The following is a 12,552-nucleotide window of genomic DNA, read 5'->3' as shown; positions in this document are numbered from 1 at the left end:
CATGTGAGGTTAGGATATATTTTTGGGTGGCACAAACTTAAATCTATTGAGGAGAATGTACCAGTAGCAATATTAAAATGAGTTTTAGAATGATTATTCATCATACAAGTATCGGTAATTTAATACATTTTCGACAGTCTTTCCCCGGCCGAAGATTTTTTCAGAACCCCACAATGTATTGTGGGCATTGAAATCTTTAACAAGAAGGAAAGGTGAAGGAAGTTGGTATATGAGGTCCACTAAATCAGCTTCGGATAAACTATAATTTGGAGGAATATAAATACTACAAACTGAAATTTTGTTTGGACACCAAATGTTAACGGCGATAGCTTCTAGGTTTGTGCAAATGGGAAGATGTGTGGAGTAGAGATCATTAGATACGAATATGGATGTTCCACCGCTAGCTCTAAGATAGTCAGTTCTTAAGAAATGATATCCTACAAAACCATTTAGAAGTCTTTTGTGGTCAGATTTAAAATTTGTTTCTTGTAAACATACTATGTCGGCAGTAGTATCAACGATTAACTTTTGAAGGTGTTCAAGTCTAGGGTAAAACCCATCACAATTCCATTGAATTAGATTGAAATTTATTAAAAAGAGGATTTTTGGGAATGTTGGGAGGTATTTGAGAGAAACTCCTCATCCGGAGGTTCCAGTGATGACAGGGAATTTATGCTCACTGTGTCTGCTGTGTCAGACTGAAAATCTTGTTTAATTTTTTGATATTCGTATTAATTTGTTTTTTAGTGACCTATCTGTTAGAAAAGGATAAACATTATACATGTCAGAGAGTAATGAGTTGATGTCATGTGTAAACTGTTGGGCTTCAGATAATAGATTGCTACTACCGTAACTATTTTCAAGAAAACTTATGAAATTGTCTACAGAAGTGGAAAAAGAGTGTGATGACTTACTAAAACAGTCTTTTATTGCTTCTTTTGAGGCATCCGTGATTTTGGAACTACCTATCAGACGAATCTTTTTTTAACTTCTTTCTAGCTTGTTTCATTGGTTTTCTGTTTGTATCTTGATAAGGAGGTGGCATTGCAGGTGAAATTTCTTCTTGTGTTTCTGACACGTTGATTACGTTGGAATCTGTTGAATTCGAAAAGGCTCTCTTCAATCCAGGGACAGGTGAGGATGGTATTTCTTCAGTTGTTGATGGATTCTCTGTAGAAACTGAAGGGACATTTGTGTTTGGGCAATTGTTAGCTACATGTCCAAATTGTTTGCATATAAAATGGAGCATTTTATCGGTTGACAAAAATATGCGATGTGCATTACCTTCAAATAAGATGACCAATGAAGTTTGGATCTCGTAGTTATCATTCGGTGGGACTATATAGACTTGTCTACGGAAGGAAATATATTCGACGTCTGGAATTCCTGCCCATAGAAACGAGATGGGTGAAGCAATCTGTAGGCCATAATCTTTGAGTGCTGACTCGATAAGCTCATGTGAAATAGATGGACATATATTTGATAAAACTAGACGTTTTGGTGTTACTAGTCTTCTAATATTATGGTCTACGTCTCCTACGCGAACAACAGGATTATTTGTGAGTAATAGGTCCACACATTCTATATTGTTTAGGTAAATGCACAATCGGTTGTTCGAGATTCTGGAAGCGAAGCTGATGTTTTTCGGTAGAATAATATTTCCAATTGATTTGACGTAGTCAAATAATTTAAGATTGTTATTAGTTATATGGAACACTATAGCCTGCTCTTTTTTTGGGTGTTACTGTTATTTGCCGTTGGGGAACTTAGATTAGATTTCATCTCGCCCCTCTAGTCAGAAGCGATAATAGCTTGGTCGCTAATATTTGTGGGTTGTGTTTGCTATAGGCAACTTTAAATACGGCATGCCGTAAAACTGGTTGCCTATACGAACCAGGAAGTTAGCGACTATTCTGATATGCTAGTATCACAGAACAATATTTATTACAATTGACAGAACTAGTGTCTTTGTTGGTTATGTTTTCAAGATAATATAAAGTAAATTAACTAATGTACAACTCACTGTGAGTCAGTTATAACATCATTTCACGATTCACTGTGTTCTATCAACTATATGGTTCAAATTTTAGATATAACAGTTTTGTTTATATCCGAAAATATTGACAAAATTTCGGCACTTCACACACAGAACTTAACTCGTTCAGTTCCCGTTGACCTTCTTTCGACTTAATTCAAATTGGGTATTTTAATAATAGTGTATATTTTAAAAAATACATTTTTGCATTTAAAACGACCTACGTAGCTAATCGTTTTGTGATTAAAACTAGATGACAGAAGTTTTTAATGTTGTTGCTTTGTCGTTTGAGTATTGTTAACTCTAATTCATAAGCATGATTCATATGTAAAACTGTTCTTTACAGTTCATATGATACTTTACAGTACAAAAGCATGATTTATATGTAAAACTGTTCTTATTTAGAAAGATAATAAAAGAGACAAAAAGTAAAACAAAATAGCAGTTTTATCATTTTGGACATGCGGAACAGATACAAAAACGACCTTTTAATATAACAAATAATTTTTTAACAAATGAATGGATGAATAAATGAATAATAAAACGAAATAAAATGGACCTCCTAAAATATGATTCCAACTCAGAACAAACATTTGATCCCGTGGAAATCGGAATGTCAATATAAATGTATTTTACACTGAAATTGTAGACTAGAAAAGTAATAATTGCTTTACCGGTTACTGTAATTCATAACTATTTTGTTAAAAGTAACGAAAATTATCGTAGTTTGCACGACAAAACAATTTTATAAAAATAGCAATCAACATTTTTCTTATAAACTCGAAATAGTATTTGAAAAAGATAACAGCGTTTTCACTTATCCATGACTTTACACAGCATATTATTTTTACCGTTTACCCTATCCCAATCTTTATTTTTTCTTATCGTCTATATCTTCTACAGTGAGGTTTCTTTTTTCCATTGCCTCTTTTTTGTCCGTTCCATTGTAATCTAGAATGTACTCTTCTCACCCTTCTTTCTGGTTTTTATTTCAATCATCTCAGCGGAAATCTTGTCTCCTCCACACTTTGCCTATGTCCATACTACAGTAATTTTCGTTTTTCTATTTCGTCATTTAGTGTCTACTTCACTTTCACTAGTTCTCTAATTCGTTTACTTCTCACTTTGTTCATTAGTGTTAATCGGTTGTTTTTTCTCGAAAACATCATGTTCATAGAATTTATTCCGTTTTCCATTATTTTATTTATTACCGTTTTATCTGATCCTGTGTTTGTTAAAGATACCCCCTAAAATATTTATATTTATTGTTTTGTTTTATTGAGTTAGTATTCACCGCTTCTGCGATGTTTCAAATTACCATTTATTGCGTTTTATCATAAATGAATTTTAGACCCCATCTTCCAAATTTTACTTCCAGCTTTTTTGTCATATTAACGTCGTTGTCTTTGTCTTCTGAGCGTGTTTTGGCAGTTCTGCAGGTATGTCTTCAGGGCCAGTTGCTCTGTTATTTTGTACCCTTTTTAGCGCATTTCATCTTTCGTTTTTATAGACATATCTGCAACTTGTGTTTGTCTGTCTTATTTGACTTATTTCGTGAATTAAGGAAGTATACAATTTTTTGTTATAACTCTGTAATAACTTTGAATAATATTTTATTTATTCGTTCATTTGTACTGGTTTGATTTTTACACTTTTAATGGGTATTTTGTCCAAAGTTCCTTTATGTTTTCCATGCCTCCTTTACTTTTAAGCTTCTTATTATACTATCTTTACATTTACATTTTTTTATAATTGATTTTTTTGCTTTTTATTTCTTTTTGTTTTATAAATTTGAGTTCTTTATTCTCTTTTGTCTTCTTGATCTCCTGTGATCAACCACTTACGGAAAGCTTTCTTTTCTTTTATCTGGTTTTCTATCTTTGCTGTCCACCAATACGTTTTTTGTTTTTATAATTTATCTGATTATTTTCTCTTTCAATTGTTTCTTCTGCTGCTAGATGTATTTGGATTTCCATGTTTTCATATTGGTATTTATATTTGTTATTCCTTATTAGTTTCCATTTTTGACTCGTCGTTTATTATATCTGTACGGTAACCTTTTGATTTTTAATTTTCACCCTTATTGCGTTTTACTTTTATTTGACTGTTGTGATCGTTATTTCTTATGTATATTCTTGATCTCATCGAATAGTAGTGTAATCCCCTATATACTTACGGTTCTTCTTGACCATGGACTGTTGTCTAACAATTTACATAGCATATTTCTGATTTTTTATTTTGAACTGGTGTTGTGTATGTAACTATATTTTTGTATCTGTTTATATATTAAAAAAACAATTACATATTCTTAACTGGTCACTTAGGTCATCGTTTCTCGTTTCATTCTCATTCAAGACATTATCTCCACAAGGGCCTACTATTTTGCTACTATCCTTTCTTCCAGTTCTTGCATTAAGATCTCCCAATAATTTAATCCCTTTCTGACGTTTTCTAGTTTAAAAATTGATTGTAATTAAAATTAACATTTTTAACTACCTAAAGTTTCAAGTTGCAGTTTCCAATCCCGAAATCGTTTCCAAAAAAGATTATTTTTAAAAATTTTGAAAAATATAATGTTATACCTAACGAGTTGTTGATAGGTTATGTTTTTCAAAATGGACATACTTGGCGTCGATCTTGCAGGTCAGAACATGCTTATGGTTGAAGAAATTTTTGACTAGTTGTGTAACGTACACATGTATATTGTGTTACATATTATGCATATGTATTTTGTGAGTTGCAGGCAATGTTTCCGCTTCCTATTACACCGTTATTGTTGGTTTGTTCTTGTTGTTGATTTCTTCTTTTAGTATGAGTAACCGAAATCTCCAATTTAAGATTTGCTGATGACACTACACTATAGCAGCAAATGAGCAAGTAATGTTTAATCTACTGCGAAGAGTTAAGTACAAAAGCAATAAAGTAGGTGTAACAATCAATAAAGCTAAGACAAAGATAATGGTGGTCGACATATTCCACGCTATTCAACCGACTAACATGTTACAGAAATACCAGTTAGTGAAGAGTTTTGTCTATCTTGGGTTTGGTATAACTAACGATAGTAACTGTGAAGCAGAAATTGGGAGACACATTGGCATGGCAAAAAATGCGATGAGTCGCCTAACTAAAGTTTGCAAAGACAGATCCGTCTCTTAAAATATCAAGATAAAACTGGTGAATGCCCTTGTATTCTCAATATGTCTATACGGGGCAGAGACCTAGACTCTTCGCTGACGCGATCGCCACAAAAATTGATGTCTGTGAGATGTGGTGCTGGAGAAGATACTGCGCATACCTTGGACAGCTCATAATTTATTTTTTTAAACATTTTTTGTAATGATATCAGTAATTTTGAAAATTTGTTAAATATAATATAAAATTCGTTCAATATTAACATATTCATTATTATCTTGTATTTATGTTTATTATCATTATATTTAATTATAGTCAGTAAATAGTCGTGAAGATAGCCACAATTTTAGTGACGTGAAATCAAAAGAGTATATATGTATATATATATATATATATATATATATATATATATATATATATATATATATATAAAACAAGACACAAAAGAAAATTTAAAATTAAAAAGATGGTAAAGTTTATAAATTTAAAAAAGTCCAAGTCTTTTGATTCTGGTTTAGGTTTATAGACTTCCGCAGCTTGCTATTAGCAGTCTATATATACCTTATATATTATATTATGTTCTTATAAATGCTCGATCTTTGACTTACCCGTTCAAGTTTCAACTTTTGCTTGATACAGTTTCTTATGTAATTTTCAGATCTGCCTGGGGCATAAGTTTGCTGCTGTGGCCGCCTTGGATCTACAGCTGGCCGTACATCGAAGGTCAACGCACAGTCCCAAAGGACGAATGTTACATTCAATTCATCGAAACTAATCACTACATTACCTTCGGGACGGCGATAGCTGCCTTCTACGTTCCAGTCACAGTCATGATCGTTCTCTACTGGAGGATATGGAGAGAGACAGAGAAAAGACAGAAAGACCTTCCTAACCTACAAGCGGGAAAGAAGGACAGCAGTAAAAGAAGTAATTCGAGGTAAGGTCGAGTGTGTTGAAGAAAAATTTAGGTGTAAAACTTACAAGTACTTAGACATTATCCCTTTAACAAGCATGAATTGATAGCTTAATTTCCTGTCAAAATTAAATTAAATTTCTATAAAATGGTACTTTTAAAGATTACAACTTTAAGTAATGTTGACAGAAACACTTATTAATGGTTGAAATTTTTATTAAATCGTTAAGGTTAAAAGTTTCTTAATAATATATTTTTTGGTTATTAACTCCTTAATATATGTATATATATATATATATATATATATATATATATATATATATATATATATATATATATATATATATATATATATATATATATATATATATATATATAAATATTTTAAATGCAGTGTTTAACAGTTCAAAATATTAACAATATCCACTTAAATCATCCCATATATCATCATTATCATTTTAATGTTGGCAACATGATATTCTCATGATAGCCATTCATATGTTATTAATATTTAAACAGACTGATATTAGGTAGACAAAAAGTAAAAACACGATGTGGTACATCATTACACCAATGCATAATACTTACGTAACTTTAAGAATATTTTAATAACAATTCGAAAATTCCCTTTGCTGTAATCTTAATAACTTAAAAACCGGAAAATTTCGGTATTTTTTAAGTATTTTTTAATAGTAATCCAGAAATGTTTATAAACTTTAAGAATGGAGTGCTTAAAGAGATAATAAAAATAAGTGGATCATCTAAAATGTGTCTTTCTAAAGGCGCTTGTGTTTAAAATTCATAGTCACCATGCGTTTGATTTTATTAATTTTGTAATATATCGCAAAAGCAATATTTTCCAAAATACCATACAAAATCTAAAGAAAAAGCGCGTATTGATCCACGAATTTTCTGTTGGGCGTCAAACCCTTGTGATGACCTATCGAATTGGCTTACAGGATTTTAATGGTTATATGTAGCTGATTCTGTATTTTGCCTCTTGTGAGGTCAAATTGTACACAACTTTTTTTTCACTGATTTATTAAAATAGTCCCCAACAATTAAACACTTAGTAAATTAAATACTTTGCTCTTATACGGAACTTGTAAGTGAGAGAGAGAACTAAACTGAATTTTTTGTGTACAAGAGAAATTACTAAGAACAACTTTTTTCTTTGAGTTATGTGATGAGACAGAGACGGCGAGGAGATGGAAGGTGGAAGTTGGAAGTGATTTTTTGTGAGGAAGCGAAAGCTCTATCTAAATGTCAAGAAGGAGTAACTTTTGACAACATAAGTTGACAGACATCTTGCAAGTTTCAGGTTTAGCGTTAATTTAATTTAAAATTATATAATTAAAGTTTATTGTTCAAAGTCCATTCTGTAAACTTACACGTGATTTGTGATGAGACGAGTGAAAATTCCATCAATTGTTTTTATTTTACCAATTTGAACCTTGTCATTCCTGTCATTGAAGACCTCTATGACTCTAGTAAGTTGTCAATATAAAAGTGGTGTGTTATCTCCCTTCAAAAGGACAAGATTATCTACTTAAAAATATTTTGTAATGTGAAAAATTTGGGACGGTTTTGTCTTCTATTAACATATTTGTTCTCCATTCTCGCCAGAAAACTTGCCGGATTTTTGGACAATTTTCCCAAAAAGTTAATCTACAAGACGGTATTTCAGTTATATTGGCTTTTTAAAAAAAGGTGGGGGGTTTGCCTAATAAGATATAACCAGGTATATAGACTAAGAGATCCCCAGGCTGATAAAACATGGCACAGAGGAGACAAGAATTTAAGAGAGCCTGTATTTGGGTAATACCATGTAGAAATATTCGAACGTAAGTATTAGGTTTTCAATAAGCCTGAGGAGATAGCAGAGATTGTAGTGTTAATTGCGCTTTCCTAGATTCTACCAGGATGAAGGGTGTGAGGAGGAATAAATTTCCAAATAATCTCTGAAGATGCCAGAATATCCTTGATCGAAGCTTGTGTATCCTTCTTCTTAGAGAATGGTTCAACTTGCTTCAACTGAATTTTTGAGCCGAGAATATTGGTAACATTATTATAAAATATGACAAGAGGGACTGTCACGTCTACTGACATATTTGAGGGTGAGGAGAAATAACTCCTCAGTGAGACTTGAGACAAGTTCAATGTAACAAGCCCGAGTGACCATTTCCGATAAACATAACAATATAACATTTGATTATGGGAGCCTTACAAAGTTTGGAGGATTTTAGATTGTACGGTATACTTCTCTCTACATTTGAAAATGGTTGAGAACGTACTAGACGTTCTTTTGGCAAGTCTGCCAATAATTGAGATGCTAATTGAGCCTTAAATTTAAAGCACGTTTTACAACTACGTATAATTCTCTAGATCTCGCGCAGAATATCAATAGGTCAATACTTCAAACTAAAGTTGGAAAGCGTACATTATGGACCAGTCTGATATAATTCAATATGCTCCCTTTTTCCCATGAGTTTTATTAGGAAGTCCCTAGAGGGCCAAAGAAGAGAGTAATTTTAGTCAAATAGTACTAAGGTATAGTTCAACCTTTTACCAACTTTTAACAATCCATGTTTGTCCAGAAAGTGGTTTAGGGACAAAAGGGATATTGTTAAAATTTGAGTTTTAGCATTAAGAAAAGAATTTTTTAAGTAAATGAATTGCATTAAATAAATTTAACAATCATGAGTTGGGCTTCCTTGAGTTCATTCACTAAAAGGTTACTGGAGAATTTTGTTGATAGAATTTTGGCATTATGAGCGAATCATAGACAACAAGCAATCACTCGTTGTAGAGTCGTAAGTGAAGACAATCGTTAAATAAGCTTGTCTGAGAAGGAGGAAAAGACTTGAACATGACCATGTGGTCCATTACCACTGAGTAGAGTTTGGAAGTTCGGACAGAGATATACCTTAAGACAAGATGTCTGCAGCATTTTGCCTGGGTTTATCAGATCTCCAAATAAATTCTGAATTTTATTGTATAGTTGCCACTATAGTGGCAATAAAATGAATCCAACGGGACGGAAAACACCTCAACCAAACAAGAACAATTTGTGAGTGACTCCATAAATTTATGGAATCAGTGTGCGGGATTCTAATTTTGAGAGTACTAACAATCCTTTTAGTTAGTTTTGAGCATATAAGAGCACCCATAGGTTCAATTCTGCGAAGGTTAACAGTTTTGAGTGGTGCCACCCTACTTTTGGGGGCTATAAGGGCACAAGAAGACGTGCTATAGTTATAAAAGATACGAAGGTACACACATGCAGCATAGGCATAAATACTAGCATCTGACTTTCAATTGCGCATGAATTTAAATTTTTCGAGTATTCTTATATTTAAATACACATCTAGGAATTTTAAGAAATTGCAAGCCTAACAGACCATAAATAAATTTAAACCATTATTTAGAACTGTCGAAGTGAAGATTGTTGAGAGTCAAAAATTTGAATAACTAGTAAGTGTAATTCTCTTTTGGTGGATGTGGTTTTGATAAGAGATTGTGGCGAGAGTAGCGGTAGAGAAATTGAGAATTTGTCGGAGTTGGCATTCCAATAGAGGCCTAATACCTTGGTCTTGCCATTTTTAGGGGCTATGACATAGTTTGAGTCATAAGAATGGGAAAAGATATTCTTCAATACATTTTGATAATTATAACACCATGTGTGGGCTGATATACTTACCTTGTTCAATAATTCTCTTAATTTAAAGTAAGCCCTTGAAAGACTATCATCTATCATAAGACTAGGGTCATCAGCACTACACAACATGTTATCTACATAAAATGCATGGAAAAGAGCATCACTTGCAAGAGGATACGATGCTTGATGAGTTCAAGCTAATTCTGCCAGACATCTACAACTAAGAAAGTTACCCCACTCAGTCCCATACATCACGTTATTTAACTGGATGCTTTGCAACTTGAGGAATGATTCCCGAAGGACTGTTTAGTAGATTATCTTTGACAGTGGTTTATGAGATTTTTTTCTTCTTCAGATGCAAATCCACTAATGGATGTTAGCGATCACATTTTCCATTAATTCTCTATTTCTTTCAATATGTATCAGAGATTGTATGTCGTTAATCCCTGTCCATTGCCTTATGTTTCGGAGCCAGGACATTTTCTTGCGTCCTGAGAGACGCAATGAGATTTTGCCGGTACATATGTCTTAAATCAGAGGTAAAAACGTATAAAAATGTTCTAAAATAATAAGATTCTCAATAAGTTCAGGTTAAGTTTTATACCCCTTTAACATTATGTCATTTAGTAATGCACCTGAGCTGCTGGTTTTCATGAAGCAGTCAAACACAACACGTAGTTTATTTGTAAGCTTTTTCTAAAGCATAATGCAATAATGTGGGATAAAGTGTTAGTTATCAGATACTGACTTTGTAAGAGTGAGAAGTACGATAGTTGCATGGCCAAAAATAAAAATATTAATGTCTATTCGGTAAACTTACAGGGACTTCTAATTAAGTAAATAAGTAATGATTCAACTGACTATCAGTAACAATTATTGTATATACTGTAAGTTTCAATTCTCTCTATATCATTAACCCAAATACCAAACGAGAAAGTAATCATTTAAAATTCATAATAACTGTTTCTGGACCACAAACGATATTTTCTTGATGTCAGTCACCTTAAATATTGTAAAATTGTTTTGAATAAACCCACTACTAATTCGAATGATATATTAAAGCAACCGCAATGCAGTGTATAGTCAATATTATAAACAATATAATTTTTATTTTTATTTAAAAATTTACTTAATTTTTTAATTAAACAATTATTTCATTTTGTATTTAAAAATTTATCTATGATGTTACCTTTTTAAATTACGTTATGCAAGGTTTGTCATTAACTTTTTTTGTCAGTGCCATCAAATTACCTCTTTTTTAATTTAAACACCACGTAATATTTATCGATGTTCCCCTTAAATCTAAATACATCAAACTCAATCACAATTTCAATAAAATAAGTTCTAAGAATCTCATATGAAAAATAAACTTATTATTATTTCAATACATTCTTATCAAGTGAAAGTACAACAACATTCCATCCACGCAAATAAATATTTTGGTGAAGAATATGCATTTATCTGATTTCTACGGCTTGCTATTGGAAATGTAAATATTTGCAACAATTCAGTCCAAAGCGTTCGTTTAAATAAGGCCGCATGTTTACAAACTATACACATAATACAATTTTGTAAGTCTAGCCAAACATGCAGGTTTGGACTTGAGACGGTAATAATTAAAAACAGATCATCATGCCATCACCCATAAGTGCTCAGAAATAAAAAAGCTTGAAAGTTGTAAATTTTTATAGCTTTTATTTATTATATATATTTACTAAAAAATAAAAAAAATCAAGGTCTGTCAAGAGGTTGTCAAAGTAAGTAGCAACTTTAGTTGCCACGGAGCGTTTACAGTTTGGTAATGATAAAAAATTTTTATGTAATAAAAATGAATTTAAAGTAATCGCGCTTTAACTAAACTAGAGATACATAGTGTTCTATCTGTCCACTATCTATTTTAAGTTTATTTCATGCATTTTTTCCGATGCGGCAACGCAAAATAAAGTCTTTCACACGGAGTTTTTTGACTATTTATCAGCGGCACATTTGAAGTGCAAATCAAGTCACATTCATGGTCCTTCGAGCCGGATCATCAAATTCTTGTGTGAAAACAACAGTGTAAATTCATCGGTTCGAACTCATATTTGTGTCATCAAATTAGCGGGCGATCGAAACAGCGCGTTCATAGTGGCTCCAGCGCGTGAATCTCAAAACAGTTACTTAATTGGACAACTGTGTTTTTAAACTTGTGAAGACCTGAAGTTTATGCGAAGATCTGTGGGGCCAGGCGGCCGGCAGTAGAATAAACATAAACAAATATTTTGGTAAGCATATCCATTACACATTTCCTTTTATTTATCAGTTTTTATATCTTTATTCTGCACACTTAATAATTCTTAGAACGTTAGGTCGAATATCAAGCGATTTATAATCTGTTTGCTGTTTAATTCATCATAAAATTACGGAGAATTTAAAGCGAAAAGGGGGCGGTTTAAAAACCAAATTCACAATATTTTCGAAAATTATATTAGCGTTAAATGATTAAATAACTAGCGGGGAAACGGTTTCAGATTTAGAAGTTTTACAGGCTCTAGAAATGGTAAATAATATAGAACATTCACAGGGCGAATTTGATGAGATTTAAGGATAAATAGAAAAAACGGTTCAATTTGAATTATTAAAGGATGAATATACGGGCGAAGAATTCTATAACAAATATTATTCACAATTAGCAGTAGCGCGAAATATCATTAGCGACAATCAACAGGTAGCGTACATAGAGGGCGATAAAGCTAGTGAGCGCTCTAAAAATTCATATACAGGGCATTGTATTCAGCTTTCAAATTTAATGGGAATTATAATAATTGGTTAGAT

At 32.2% G+C, this 12,552-nt stretch overlaps 1 protein-coding gene across 1 annotated transcript in view; it reads left to right on the top strand.

The window, feature by feature from the left end:
- mAChR-A (muscarinic Acetylcholine Receptor, A-type) overlaps positions 1 to 12,552 on the top strand; it is a 229,925-nt gene that overhangs the window by 127,274 nt on the left and 90,099 nt on the right. The window contains exon 4 of the mRNA XM_072523255.1: positions 5,826 to 6,104. Coding sequence (XP_072379356.1) covers positions 5,826 to 6,104 — 279 coding nt within the window. The remainder of the gene's footprint in view (positions 1 to 5,825; positions 6,105 to 12,552) is intronic.

Source organism: Diabrotica undecimpunctata, chromosome 2, assembly GCF_040954645.1.
Source record: "Diabrotica undecimpunctata isolate CICGRU chromosome 2, icDiaUnde3, whole genome shotgun sequence".
Taxonomy (NCBI): domain Eukaryota; kingdom Metazoa; phylum Arthropoda; class Insecta; order Coleoptera; family Chrysomelidae; genus Diabrotica; species Diabrotica undecimpunctata.
The sequence above is the reverse complement of the archived record's forward strand: the minus strand, read 5'-3'. Positions and strand labels throughout refer to the sequence as shown.